Source organism: Notothenia coriiceps, unplaced genomic scaffold, assembly GCF_000735185.1.
Source record: "Notothenia coriiceps isolate Sejong01 unplaced genomic scaffold, NC01 NC01_scaffold00008473, whole genome shotgun sequence".
Lineage (NCBI taxonomy): Eukaryota > Metazoa > Chordata > Actinopteri > Perciformes > Nototheniidae > Notothenia > Notothenia coriiceps.
In genome coordinates this window covers 112,136-127,682 of record NW_011341174.1, presented here as the reverse complement: position 1 = coordinate 127,682, position 15,547 = coordinate 112,136, and the positions used below count along the sequence as shown (strand labels likewise).

General features: G+C 40.5%; 1 protein-coding gene across 2 annotated transcripts; it reads right to left on the bottom strand.

Annotated features, from left to right (window-relative positions):
• Nucleotides 1-888: 888 nt before the first annotated feature.
• On the bottom strand, nt 889-9,071 carry LOC104944603 (glucocorticoid receptor-like). 2 transcript variants are annotated; one of them, XR_798240.1, is made up of 4 exons: nt 8,580-9,071; nt 5,503-6,773; nt 1,568-1,644; nt 889-1,015 (listed from the first exon to the last, which is right to left on the bottom strand). XR_798240.1 is itself a non-coding variant. In XM_010770163.1 (3 exons), the coding sequence occupies exons 2-3, from the start codon at nt 6,762-6,764 to the stop codon at nt 1,635-1,637; spliced, it is 1,272 nt and encodes a 423-aa protein (XP_010768465.1). In that variant the 5' UTR covers nt 6,765-6,773; nt 8,580-9,071; the 3' UTR covers nt 1,551-1,634. The 2 variants fall into 2 exon arrangements, 1 of the variants encoding a protein (XP_010768465.1); XM_010770163.1 differs by lacking the exon at nt 889-1,015 and having other exon boundaries at nt 1,551-1,644.
• Between the last annotated feature and the right edge of the window lie 6,476 nt (nt 9,072-15,547).

Sequence of the window (15,547 nt, the reverse complement as noted above, 5' to 3'; positions counted from 1 at the left end):
AAGAAACAATCAGACCATGATAGCTATTAACATGACTACTTTTGTTTAAGTGAAGACGTCGTTTTGTTACATATCAATAATGTATAACACAATTTGAGCCTGATAGTTAAAAGTTAGCATCACAAGGGCTCAATTCTTCCATTGTATTTTGGAATATTGTCAGAAAATGATGATCCTACTCAACATTTTGTCGCCACATAATAACACTGTTACGGTTGCTGTTCCTGTCTGATCATTAATCTGCCTGCGAGTGTTTTCAGCTGTGTGTAATATGTAAATAAGCTGCGCAGTAGCCTTGACGTCATTGGCTGCCCATCCTCTGGTCCGCCTCCGAAGATTGTGATTGGAGCATGCCGGGCCCGACGCGCTCCAATCGCAGCGCACAGCCGGCGCACACCTGATGCAGATGACTACAAAGCCTGAGGACAATTACCACTCTGGAGGCGCTGTTGAGTGAACAGACGCCTCTCGCATTTTGCTCTTCATGCTGTGGTTAATCTTGTGTGTCTATCTCCGTGTGATATTGTGTGTTAGTAGAGTGTAGAGTAGGTTAGTTAGTGTTTAGAGTATAGTTAGGATTTGTGAATGTTGCCTTTAGTTTAGCTGTGTTTTGTGTAGACTCCCTCGGTTAGTTGTACCACTCTTGAAGTGAGGTTTTGTTTCGTTCTTTATTTAGTGTGATAGTGTTATTTCCCGTATGCGTTTAGACTCCTTTTTTAGAGTCCTCCTTTAGTTGGTTATTTGTCAACCTGTGCCCTTTTGGCTACTTTGTTTGTTTCAGGCTGTGTGCCTTCCATTTTGTTTACCTTTTTTTATAATAAATCTACTTATAATTATTACCAATTACATACTGGTGTGTGTTTCATTCCTCTTCCCCTAGTTGGGACATAACACATATATACAAATGCTGTAACACTTTATGATCTGATACAGCCAGCCAATTTTGCTTCATGGCATTGCTACCTCAGTCAAATACTACCCAGAGTTCGAAACAAAAACCTACAAAGCAGTCATCCTGTAAAAACAAAAATAATATCTGTCACCCACAGTTTCAAGCTACAACAGGTAAAGATAATGCAAATATAATAAATTAAGCTGGATGGACAGTCTGAAACATTCAAAACAAAAATGTGTATGTAGCTAAGGGGCAATTATCCTCATAATAATGACCATAATCATCAAACCACTTATTCTCATTTATGGTACATGCCTAACAAGTGCTGAAATGCCTCACTATGACCCATATTATAATTTTTGCTGCATAACATTTCCCTTTTTTTTGGTCCCTCCGATCTGTTTTTAAAACTGTGAATAAAGTGTCCACTTTGTTCTGAGGGGTCTATCTAGGAAGACCTTATGTTGCAGCTACATACAGTATTAAAAGTCAAGTAGTTTTGCTTTTCTTAGATACATCAACTGGTAAACAAACATTCCATTTGGAATAAAATGCCACATAAATGTCTAGCACATTTTATACACTTTCGAACATTGCATATTGCACAGGTTTTTTTCTCTTGTTTTGGCCTCTTTAATATACTGAGTTTATGCTAATGTTAAAGTTACTCACATGTGAAGATGCTCTCATCATGTCAGGTAGAGCTTTAAAAAAAATTAGACCAGAAGAAGATCAAACATCAGGCAGGCCTGAAATAAAATAAATATATAAATAACTGTGTTAATCTACATAACTGCAAAGTTGACATGGCTGAAAAGTTATATGAAGAGGGAAAAAAAAAGTCTTTACCATCAGCAAACTCCAGGTTAGGCACAGTAAGGTTTATGCCATGTGTGCTTCTGCAAGTGTACTTGTTATTGATGCATCATAAGAAAATATCATTTGGCATTCAATGTCACACAAAAGCTACATTTTCTGTGAAAAGTGAATTGTGTGTGTGTGTGTGTGTGTGTGTGTGTGTGTGTGTGTGTGTGTGTGTGTGTGTGTGTGTGTGTGTGTGTGTGTGAATGACATCTTGGTGTACAGTTTTTGCATGCCTCTGTGAAATATGGAGAGCTCAGAGGGGCCATCAGGGGTGAGTTGGTAAAAAGAAGAAAAAAAAAGACTGAGTGACAGTTCAAGCAGAGAGGCACCAGCACACCAGACCCGATTTGTACACGTGGCCTTCCAACATCCCTGTGCGCACACACACACACACACACACACACACACACACACACACACACACACACACACACACACACACACACACACACACACACGCTCTGGCACCCACTGACGCATGAAGCATAGCAACAGAGAAGAGTTTCATTACACTTTTTAACCCCTTTTAGGGTTGCGTGAGTATGACTTGCAATATACAGAATGCTAAGTACTGTACAGTTAAAAGTTAATTCATTACGTAAGAAAGATGTGTGCTAATCCAAATTAAATAAAGCACATGTAAAAAGAGGCAAAATAAGCAATGTTTTCAGGGCCTCATTTCACCCTGGGCATGAGGCAACAACATTAGACCATTTGATTATCAGTTACATAATGAGAGAAGCTTGAGCCAAGCAACCTGAACGAGCCAAATTGTGTTCCAACTGTGCTGAGAATTCCCATAGTCTATGTATACAGTGATAATATTATACAGTACAATACATAGAGTCTGTTGCTAATGTGGTATTCAGGGAGTCAGTCGTTTCTTTTGTTTTCATTCCTTATTTGAGATATACTCAACATCATACATACACATATAGGAATCCAACAGCACTTCACAACATGTTAACTCTCTCTGCTTACAATGCACAGTATATGGAATACAGCAGTGTATTGTGGTGTTAGTTTGTTGTGTTGAATTTTATCATATTGTGTCCAGCTCCTGTGCTTTAAGCATTCATTTGCATAACGATAATGCCACATGTACTAAGAGTGTGAAGCACAACAGCACTGTGTGTACAATAAACCAAACAGTCTGCTTTTGAAACAAACAGACTGATTTGGGTTTTTTCAAGCCACAATTAAACTAGATAAATATAATAATATCCTCAAATCACTCCTCTACCTTGTGCACCTTGTAAAACAATCTGCTTTGTGTCAGTGACCAAGGCAAGGGGCCAAAACCATAAGATTTGTAAGTGTTTGTGGCAATACTCAAGTCTACTTTTATCTGTTATATGTTTAAAAAATACAAGAAAAACAAACAGTTTAGACCTATGAACCTTGGCAAGGAGACTTTTCCACAGTCTAATGAATAGCTGAGGAACAGAGGAGCATATCAGTGTGACAGCAGGGAGATAGCATTAGCTGACACCCGTGTTCATTTTGACTTGTTTACATAGCAGCCTGAGCCAAACACCTAAATGGCTGTTTCAGAAAGACAGCACTGACTCACATTATTGCTCCGCATCAATCAAACACATCTTGTGATCTGCCCATTCATGGTCACAAAGCTCATAAATGAATCTCTCTCTTTCAAAGTTCTACTCACAGCAAGTTTTATTATCAGATCCAAGCTGAATTGTAGTGTGTCCACCAGACAATTCTCATTTTGCTTGCTGCATGATTTTCTCACAGAACTAAATTCTCAGTAAACAATTTACTGAAGGAAGGACACATTTACGTAACTCTGTGATATCTTCTTTAACAAGCAATGCATTACAACACAAAAAATCCCAGAAGGCAGAGCATGGTAAAGTAACGGTGAGTTGCTGTGTATGTGAACAATTTCACAATTGTTTCAAAAATTATATTTTTTCAACATACAAATATTAAGCAACCACAAGAACATTATCTAGATTGTGGAATCCCCAAAGATAAGAAACATTTATACACTTCCTTAGTCAACAGTTTTTCTTTTCCCTACTGCCTCCTTGTAACACGGCAACTAGGGTAGTTCATCCCCTTTTTTCTTATCTGCCTCTGCTGGCAATATGAATGTAAATAAAAAAGATTGTATTCCTAATGCAATGACAAATGTATTTTATTTCTCATGGCATTCCTAAAATTATGTGATGTGGAGAATTGGAGGAATGTGTGTCCTGCGTCTGCCTATTGGAGGCAACAAGTGCCAGATGCCCTCCGTCCCAGGGGTGCTAGCACTTACCTTACGAAAAAAATGTCACAAACAAACATACAACAACACATGAGTACTCTTCTTTGGGGCTTATTGAAGTGATGTTTCTTTTGTACTAGAATCCCAGTGGAGAGCCAGCCTAAATGCTGTGAAACCAACCGACTGCTTTCATTTTCCAAATACACACTGAAGGTTTCCTGCAGGGAACTGAAGTGCTCTGATACATCACCCTGAGTCTGATTTGATTTCAGGAGCATGGACAGGGCACAGATATGTTCTGTGGATGCTGGAGACACAGTGCAAACATATTTTGGGGGATTCTGAGGAGAACATATTCCGCACTTTGTCTCTTAACTGTCAGGAGATTCCCGTATTTTATAATCAGATGCCTTTGATCAACAAACGAGTTGCATAAAAAAGTGGACATTAATAGTCCAATCCAATGTGTTTGGCCTTTACGGTTATATTCACTGTTCGAAATGGGGGGGAGCCAGGGGGAGCTTGGCTGCCCCGAAGAGGGAGGGAGCTCCCCTGAAGGCCGACTTTGAGATAAATAGGGGGAGCACAAATCGTGCATATTTGTGTCACACAGATTTGAAATGTTGAGTTTCTGTAAATAAAAGTTCTTGAAATAAATAATAGTCATTGTTCATTACAGTTTCTGAATATTTGTTTTATATTTGTGAATATTTCTTGGTGTTACCATCTGTACGTGGCGGCGCTGCATTCTTACGCTACTTACGTTGCTATGGTTACGGCGGCGATGCCGGCGCGGTATTTGAAATGTTCATATTGATATTTGTTTAACTCTGGCTTTGTAATAAAAAATATGGCAAAACGAAAACAGCCAAGCGTCACAGCTTTTGGATTCACAAGCAAAGAAGCGAAGGAGTCTAAAAATGACAACGTGAACGGAACAACTTTTAGTTGGCCGGCTGTAAGCGGCGTTAGGGTCGAGTTTGACAGCTCCACACCGAGGGAGAGGCCTGCCGATGTGGAGCCTGAAAAGGCTTCAACAACGGCCACAGCCGCCGCGTAGTGACACCGTCTGTATTAGTAGAAGAGTGTTTTTATAGCAATTGATCGAATCCGCGCTGCTGCACCTGTCAACAGAGCGTGCGTGTCATATATTTAGTAGCAGGATGTGCACTGAAAAATAGGGCTCCCCCGAAAGCAAATGGGTAATTCGAACACTGGTTATATTGCAAACATGTTCTGTTATGAATATATGATGTACAAATGATTCTGACAAAATGTTTGGGTTCAGAAAAGGTGGCAAACCTCTAGCTGAGTAGCTGAGTCTAGACCCAAGCTGTCTAAGACTTAGAATAACCGTCAACTGACATTTTTAAACATATTTTACAGACAAGCAAATAACCTCTGAGCACACAAAAACAAAGTCAAACATTCCATGAATGAGAGCCAACACCAAAGCGACCACAGATGCAAAAGTCAACAGAGTAGGATAAACTAATTCCATGAGACTTACCTTGAGAAGTTGACAGAAAAACTTGCCAAGGCTGCAGCGGAGGGGAGTCCGTCGTCGCCCATCTGCAACCCGGACGACTCTCCGAACCGGTTCCCCCTGACCCAGGTCTCCCCCACCAGAGGCAGGTTTGGGTACATGCCAAAAGGCTCCTGGTCTTGTAGGCCCACTGTGGAGGATGGGTTGGCTCTGTATAGGTACGAAGCTCCAGCACCGACGCCCATAGGGGAAGACATGGAGCTTCCTCCATGGAGAGAGCTCATGCTGCTCTGCAGACACTGCGATTGGCAGAACCCTGTATTCTCCTGCTTCTCCTGTTTCACAACACCAGGAGTACGGATGTGAATGAAAGAGTCGTCAGGATCCTTCTCCTCCTTGATCATAACGCTGGAGAGCAGAGATGCAGGCTGCTGCTGGTGATGGAGCTGGTGCTGTAGAAGGTGGTGCTGCTGCTGCTGCTGCTGCTGCTGCTGCTGCTGCTGCTGCTGATGGTGGATGGGCTGGTGCTGCTGGTCCGTGCCGTTCACATTGTTGCAGTTTACTCCGTTACCCACCAGAGGCTTTGTTTCTTTTAGCAAGCCGCTTACAGGACCGCCTCCACCCCTGCTGTCATGTAGGATGTTATCCAAGTGTGCCACTTCTGAATCCAACTCAAAATCGCTAATTTCTGGCAGAGAATTAGGAAGGTCCAGGTCTTGCCACATTTCAGTATCCTCCATTAGGCAACTGCCTTTCTCATCTAAATCACACAGCCTTACACCCGTGTTACAGCTGTAATTTTCCAAGTCTTTATCCATAGAAAAACGTCCCTCCTGCTTGATGTGTTGGGGAAAAAGATCAGGCAGAGGGAGATTCCCCAGGATGGAGGAGACTGAGGTGTTGATGACAGAGGAGGCCGGACTGTTGAGATTGGAAATATTCTGTTTCAACAACGGCAGGTCGTCCTCAATGTTAAATACACCGCTATCCTGGTGTTGTTTCTGCATTCTGGTGATCTTACCCTCCTTCATGTCTGAACCCTCACATTGGATGTGATGCTGAGGAGAATCAAAGAGGCCTCCAAGTTTCCCTTGGTCTTTGGTTACACCATGTCCATTCGGGGCCACTGTGGGCTGGGGCATAGACCTGGGACCGAGCAGGTGCCCTGCAGACTGGAGCAGTAAACCAGCTGTGTCACCCGTTTCCCTGCCTACTCCGGATCTTGTCTCCCCAAATGTCAGGCTGTCGTCTTGATTACCGTTGCGCTTCAGTCCACCCTGATCCATTTCTTTATCCTGACAAGATAGTGAGGGAAAGTGAAAGAGTGCACAACAAACACAGAGTGAGAGAGATGAGAGGCTAGGTTAGTCTATAAAACCAGAGTTGATGCAGATAAGATGATACATTCGCAGTAAGATGATACATAACCCAGTAGCTATTTTTTCTGGATCTGTCAAAGTAATGCCTTATAACGTCCGTTTAAAAATGAGTTAAGGTGCATTTAAAAGTGCACAAGTGCAAGGCTTACATCTACTACTATGAATGTGCCAACAACAATGTCTTATTTATTTATATTTTTCAAAAATGACAGCAGCCATATCAAATAGGCCATCTCCTCTTTTGACACCCACACAGTAGCAATATGGCAGAAGCACACATGGCATAAACCTTACTGAGCAAAATCGGTATAGAAAAAAATGAAGACCACGGCAATTACATAACATAAAGGACTATAATGTACATGTTATTCCCTTGAACTATGCCCTTCACTCAAGTTAACCACCAAGTAGTGGGAGACATGCCCAGGCATAAGTTGTGTAACTGACAGTCCCAGATACAGTCAAGCATGTGTGCAACAACATACATCTGTCGAAAGAGATTAACCCACAATGGGCCTGTGGGCATTTGCAGCGGTCAGCAATAACTGCCTATCTCACTTTGCAGCAGAGAGTAAATTAACAATTCATTCAAAACTCCAATTTACAAAACTGGAAGTGTTAGTGAAGTGTAATAAAAATGAAATGTATGTAGGTCAAATAATGTGGTAGAAACCTCTGCAACAGAAGCCTGTGTGCAAGAGTTCTGGAGCTCACTCATTTAACTGTTGATCATTAACAACGATATCTGGAGGGACAGAAAATAAGTATCCAGGCAAGCAGTCACTTGTGGCAATTTAACTTTGTCAAAGCCAGTGTCTCTGACTACATGACAAAACAGTCCTTCATCATAGTCCTTTATATGCAGTAAATGTCAAATAAAAACAGTTACCGTTTAATAAAAAAATCAAGTAACAACAACTGCATAATTTCCTTTGAGTTTAAGATCAATGCAATACACAGATTCACTCTATTTAATTTGCTTGTCGAATTTAGCATTGGCTATGAAATTCCAAGAAGACATGGTTGCATTAAGTACAAGACAGCCTACAGTATATGGTGCTATATGAGCCGCGGTTTACAGCACTTCCTCGGAAAATCTACTGCTGCTCTGCGTTTTAAAGTGAGGTAAACAAGACATGCAGAGTCATGTAGGACTCTTACTGGTTTCACATGTGTTATTTCTATAGGTAGAAATAACAAATCTATCTCCCATGGTGGAGAATTAGACAGGTTGTTTTGGTCATATGTTTCACCACTGCATTAACATCAAATTCATTTTGAGATTCAATTGAGATTGTTGTTGTAATGCATTTTTAGGAAGGTAAAACAATCCTTGGTATTTCAAAGTTTTTTTAAAGTTTGGAGCTTCATGACTTGCTAAAGCTTACTGTACTTTTCCACCGAAGAGCACAACACATCATTACGGCATTACTGCAACCTGTTGGCTGCGATAGAAAATTGCACTGATCGAACGCCTACAACCGGAGACCCGAATAAGCGGCACTATTTACATCACTTTCTGTTCCTTGCAAAAATAAGAAGCTTGCTCTGAGCGATGTTGGTGATATCAGTGGGCTGCACGGTGCAGGGCTGTCAGTGCGCCCACCACCCAGCGCCGGGGACGCACATCGTCGGCCTACATTAGTGGAAACAACCAGCGTTTGCCTCTCTCGATATGTGTCCAAAGGTTAACCAAGTGGTTGCATTATAAACAGACCATACCTGTAGTGAAAGAACGATGTGTTCCGCCGGTTAGCTCATCTCCTGTCAGTCCAACTTGGAAAAAATGTGAGAAATAACGCAATGTCCCCAGAGTCACACACTCGAATAAAACACCTTCCTTGCTGTAATGTTGCGTGGTGAAATGTCAAATGGATTCGTTGTCACCCCTCTCCTCGCACGGAAGGAAAACATCGTCTGCAATAGCAACTCTTTTTTAACTATAGTCAAGAACGACGCCGACCTGTCTGAAGCTGACGGGATCCACCGAGTGCGACGTGCCGCCGATCTGTCGATAACTTTTAACGCGCGTCGCCAGTAGGAGGGAAAAAGTGATCAATCGCTCACTTGCACTCGAGTTCAGGATAATTCCGCAATGAATCCACAGATCTGCGGCGCGATATTCTGCTCTTGCGCCATTAAACCCGTGAGTAGCCTACATTAAAGTTATATAATACAGCCGTGTTGCCCTGGCGCACTCAACTGCAAACTCAAGCAGGGCAGGGCGGACAGTTAGTGAAAGGTGTCAAGCTAACGGGAAAACAAGGGTCACTTCCGTGTTGTCCTTTCAAAATAAAAGTGGTGTTGTTGTAACTGTCAGAGCGGTCACATGATCAACCCACATGTGCCTGGTAACATTAACATCTGGAACTATCTTAAAGAGACATTGATTGGATTTCCAAAACATACGGAGTTAGTTGGTTGTTGTTTTTTTCGTTCAGTTTTTGAAAGCGAGTTTCGGTGCTTTTATTATAAGGAAGATTAGCTGGGTTTCCTGCCGCCTTCTGTGTATATGTGGGGAATTGACGCAACTATTAGTTTGACACTTGCCGGTGAACGCCCCTATCCCTACTGAAACTCTCTCTGCTTGGGAATCTGTCAAAACGTGTCTGCATATAGCCCACCGTTTACCTCCGTGCACGGTGTGACTGAGGTCCCAGCAATAGGTAGTAATTTATGTTATGCTACATGATCTTCATCAACCAAACCAGAGAGTAAAAAAAAACCTAGCTTTTTATTCTCAAGGTTCAAACCCCATTTGGAGTCAGATAAGGTTCTACGCAAAGGAGAGGGAGGTCTATTCTTCTCGATTTGAGAGCGTGAATTAATAGGCTGAATTATAATCCAACGTTTCATACGTCATTGTTACTCCCCCAGCTATAAATGTAACTCTTTAAAAAAAAAAACTAAGTTAAGAAATCCTGATTTTATCACAATTTAACCTTTTTTGGGCATGTGAGGTCTCAATCTACCAGACTGCTGACGACGCTTAGACACAGAAGGTAAATTGTTGATACCAGCGAGGCATATTAAACCTGTTTGTTTTGACATCTTGTATTATACAGTAATTGTCATTCGTCCAGAGTTCGTTCTAGGTTGGAATTTAAATGTGAATCACAATGACATTGAGAGATAATAACAAAACAGGCAGCTGTGGAAGAAAAGAGGAAGCTCAGCCAGAGTAAAACTGTCCTGTCAAGGCAAGGAAAAAACCTGAAATAAAACCACCTTTAGCACTTTCAGAATCTCATATCTTGGGTCAGATCTTTATCCACTCTCAACAAAGCAGAGCTATAATTGGGAAGCAACAAACAGGGCGCAGTGTTTTCACAGTGAGAGGTCAAAGGGCAGGCGGACAGAGAGTAGCAGTCCTGAAACTTGAAGCATAAAACTGATTTCTAATCACGGTTAGCCTTTAAAAAATTAAATAAAAAAGTAATTGATTGCTAAAATTGATCATCAAAATTGCTAAATGTATTTTCTGTTGATTAACTAACTATAAAATACAAAGAAAACGTAACATATTTTAAAAGAGAGGCCATGATAGGCACAACATTGTTCTTCATGAATAGACTTTACCAGTTTAATTATGATCTTTTAATATAGTCCCAATCCCCTTAATGCACGGGCTTACTTGATTGCAACACAAATTCACCTTCACCAGAACAATAAGTAATTCAAGTAATGTGTGAGTCAACTTGGGAAAAAGAGGAGGAAGATAGGGGAGCAAAGGAAGTAAACAGTCTAGGCGGTGCAGACGGGCACAAGAAGAGAAACAAAGATAGGAAGATGCAAACCAACAAGCCAAAAGAAGAAAGAAGGAAAAGGAAAGGGGGGGCGGGCAGGTGTGGCCCTCCATGCAAGTCATTTAATTAGAAGGAGCAGAGTGTGTCCTGTGCATGTCGATGTCTCATTAAGAGCTAGTGTGGCTAGAGAGAGGCAGGAGCTCCCCAGGGCCTGACAAATCCACACTGTTCTCAAAACATCTCAGGGAACACTGTGAGTTTTTAATGCTGGTTGACAATAGGTGATCCTATTTACTGATTTAAAAAAAAAACTGGATGTGTTGTCCTTCATGTGCATACGTGCAACTGGGAATTCATGAAGAAGTATGTTAACGTGGTTGTGTAATACAACTTACTCTGTATTCGTAGTAAATGACACTATTCCATTGAATGTGCTGTTGTGAAGACAGCTTTATGTGGATGTACATTGATTAAAAGCCATTTATTTTTATTCCATGTATGTCTTGGATATTTTCTGTCTTTTATCATAGTTATAAATAAGGTTTGAGACACATGGGTAAAACATGTTAAAAATCTAACATGTGGGTCTGCAGGACTTTAACTTTTGATAGGCACCCAGGGCCCTCCACTTAATCCAAAGGGGCACATTTCCAAACCCTTTGAGTTTTTAATGCAATATCAATAAAGGTAGTTTGAGTAAAAGAAAGCAGACATTTCCATTGTGTAATTGTCTGGAAACAGATTTGTTTTCACTCCCTTCTCTGCTAAAATCTCTAACCTTGCAGGGTAACTACTTGCCAAACCCAGTCTAATGAACAGGCGAGTTCTGAGCGGCCTACAGGCCCTTTGAAAAAGCCCTGCTTTGTAAGCGGGATGCAGCATGAGTATTAAGGCTCAAGCTATTGCCAATTTTTTCTTAAATTGCCACTGTAAATCAGATTAAAATTATAATATAAAGCGTTATAGCTGTTGTTGCTCCTGCAGTTTTTATTATTGTGAAGGATATGAGCAATAATGTTGTCTTCAGTGTTGACATTCATTACACTCAGTAACTGAGTTTGTGTTACTCCCTTATCAACACTTTTCTTCTTTAATTTTGCAAACCTTGACACTTGTTGATTTGGCTGCCCTCGATCATTACATACAGTTGGGGATTTTTGTAGAATTTAATATAATTCATATTCATGTTATTGCAATTACATTTAATTGGAAATCTGTGTAGTGTTTATGAAGTATGTATGTTGGGATTTATATAAACTTTGGTTTGCAAAGGTTTAGCAGCATTATCAGGAAATCTACATTGTATTGAGCGCTATTAAGATAGGTGCTGTTTTATGACAGCATCATAAAAGGCCAGTGCATTGACCTACACAAGACAAAGGTTACAGTGTAACTATAGTCCACTTTCTGGTCAAAGCTATGGTCGAAGAATGAAAGTGTAAAAAAAGGAACTAGATCAAGTTAGCATGTTTCTCAGCAGTCACAGTGTTCTCCCAAAAAAGGATCCATAATATTTACGCAGCAGGACTTATCTAACACAACAACTGAGTTATGTCAGAGATGGGGTAGGAAGCTCAGTGAGGAAGGAAGGAAGGAAGTACAAACGGGAAGAAAGGATTTTTTTTAATAAAATAGAACAGGCAGTTTACACCCTTTGGTATTTTTTCTCTGAAGCAGAGAAAAGCTGGGCAAGACAATGAGTCGGAAACTTGTAGGAGGAAGGATGAAAATGACACAGCGAGGAAGGATTTCTAGACAGAACAAAAACAACTTATTGCTCTTTGTAGATCAGCATTTGTGTTAAACTGCGCAAAAAAAACTTTAAAGCTTTTCGACTCAACCAAATTAAGCTTTTCAGAACTAATCCATAAACATAGCTAAATGTATTGTAGCATTCCAGAAATAAATGCTATTGAGACACTAACTAAGGCTTAAGGCTTAAAATACATGATAAAGCACGCACATGTTCTTCCAAAACACACAAGGAGTGTCATGTTTTAAGTGTGAAGCTTACTTAATTGTAGCAGAATACGTAAAAGAAAAATTATAACACAACGTTAAAGGGTTGTTGTTCTACAATAATGCAATATTTCTACTCTGCAAAAAACGTTTTCATTTTGCACATTCACTTGTACTTTTGAGGATGACATTACATTACCTTTATTGTTGACATGAAAACACCTCTGCATAATAAAAAGTGCTGTTAAAAATCTAATAACTTAGCACGGTAGCAAGCCTCTGATTTTTCTTTCAACGTACTTAACCATAAATCAGTTTTATATATAATGTGTGCTTGATCCAAAAGCACATTCTTTCAAAGCCATCCATCACCATCAGACAGGCCCACAGCTGTGTAGATAGCAGTTTAAAGCAAACCACTATGATTTTGGTTGCAATTATGTATCATGTCAATCTACAGCTCTGGAACTACTGTGAACTATACTGTATAATACTGTATATGAAAAACTCTTATGAACAGAGTTTTACGGCACGAAAGCTCAGAGTACAACAGTTGTAACACACCATGTGATACTACAAAACATTCAGCTGAACTGTTAATATTATATAATTGACTAATACACTTGAAAAGCCTAAAAACAGATGCAGCATCGCACATATTATTTAATGATATGTATGTATACATAACCCAACTTCACTTTACATAATCTTTTTGTGGTAACTTGTCTAACATCCCTTGCGTACATTAGGTTGTTTTCTTGCAACATTTGTGCCCGAAAGCAATGGAAATATCACAGCACAACTCCACTCCTATCTGCAATACAGATGTTCTAGTTATGTGTATATGCTTGTCTCCCTGCAATAAAAGTTGTCAAAAGATTCAGATCTCAGTGTTAGTATCTGCTTTACATAGAGAGCAAGGCGCGAAGCTACACACAAGTCAACTGATCACAGTGACCTTTGAATTCAATAGATGACAAGGCAATCTGATCTAATAGCGGCAGAACAGGCTTTTGGAAGAGATCAGCCCTACAAACACCAATTAGCTGACAACAAAGTGATTGCAGAGTGAACAGCTTTACCATCGCAGCCAGGATTTGTTAGCATTTTGTTTTTAGAAGCTCCAAAGCTTGGTTAAAAAAAATAGTCATCTGCTTTTCATGGTTCCTCACAAGAAAGACTTCTTATAAGATGATCTTCCTCATCAATGTTGTGCTTGATGTGTGAGTAAATCCAACCCAGCGTTGTGTCGAGCAGAAACTGAATTGATCTACAGTGTATGTAGGACAAATAGTGCTTTGTCTATGTGGCATTTAAACTATGCAATGACGTCTACAATTATTTACTGTTTCAAACGTGTTGGCCATGGATTATGTGCCGTTAAATTGTTGTTTTACTTGTATTTCCTATCAATTATGTATTGCATATTTTCCTTTTTTTGAATGTACTCTTGACATCATTGCACATATAAGGAAAATTAACCTAATGAGTTGACCGCATTTCAAGGTTGTTAATAGATCTCCTTTCATAAGAAAGAACTGAAAAGAGGTGTTAAAGGTCCCATGTCATGGCCATTTCTACTGATCATAATTCCACTTCTGAGGTCTACTAAAATAGATTTACATTGTGCAATTTTCCAAACTCACATTGGTTTCTCATACAGCATCTCTGTATAGTATGTGTATTCACTCTCTGTCCTAAACGGCTTGCTGGAGCTCCTGTCCCCCCCTCCCTATGAGCCCATGGCCGTATGCGACACAGCGAGACACAGCAAGACACAGCGAGACACAGCGAGACACAGCGAAACCCAGCGCGAAACCAGCCCGAACACACAAACACACCCGCAACCTGGCTGGGAGTTTGTGTGTGTGCTCACACACCGACTCACAGCCTCGCCGCGTCCCGCCTTGGTTCCCGGAAGAAAACAATTGAAAAAGAAAATCTCCAACGAGGCCTTCTGGGGCAGCATAGACAGGTATTTTCTGTGTTAGAGTTTTACTCCCTACAGGGTGTACTTTGAGGGTTTTTGACTCTGCAGACTGTTTACATGCATAAAAACCTTCATAACACACAAGGGGACGGGTAATAATCGGAAAAGCATTACATGGGCCCTTTAAGTTGCTCTTCACATTTTTTATCAGGACATCCAGTTGGATTGAGATTAGCTGAGTTGGAAGTGCTCTTTACATTCTGAACATACCATTGAATTCACTGATGGTGTGACTCTTAATCAGATATACTGCAGTCAAAAATAAACAAATAGACTGACAGTTCAAATGAGGGACAGATAGGCATCACCATGAATACAAATTAGTTTCACTATGCGCACCATAGTTACTGACAATGAGGGGAAGTGTATTGCCGCTGACATTAACAGTATACAATCACTCATTCCACTCATCATAGCAGGAAGCCAGCTTTTCAAGGGTAACATTACATGGAAAATTAGACAGTTCTTCTGAATCTCTTCCAGAAAACTTAATTTGTATTTCTGTATGTTACATCTGAAAGGGCGCGTGTTCAAGTTAGTAAGTGTGTATTCCACATACTCCAAACAGTAAATGATGTCAGCCTGAAGCCAACCCCTACCTTTGCACCCATGCAAGTCGTAAACAAAAATACCCATTGGAGGAGGAGACAGTAACTGTGTGAGCAGGTAAGCACATAAAAAAGATAGGAGTGAGCCTGGTACGCTTACTGTACTATTATAAACATCTGGAGGAGTAAAACAGTCTACTGCTTCTGCTGGTGCACATTCAAAACAGTCCTGTTGAGTCAGCGGCTGTAGCTTCCCCAAAGGATCTTGTTGTGGTAAAGTCAGAAAAAAGGTAATACATTCTGTTCAGCAGTTAAACTCTATTGAGATCATTAAAATGGTAGGGTATACTTCACAGTTTATGATGGCACTTCACTCCTGTACTTTTGTTAGACTCACATTGGAGACTAAAATAAAAAGGATCAAAGTTGTTGCAGCAGAACCAGAGA

What these genes read in the sequence shown, in the direction of transcription:
- LOC104944603 (XM_010770163.1), bottom strand. Translation starts at nt 6,764, where the DNA reads ATGGATCAGGGTGGACTGAAGCGCAACGGTAATCAAGACGACAGCCTG.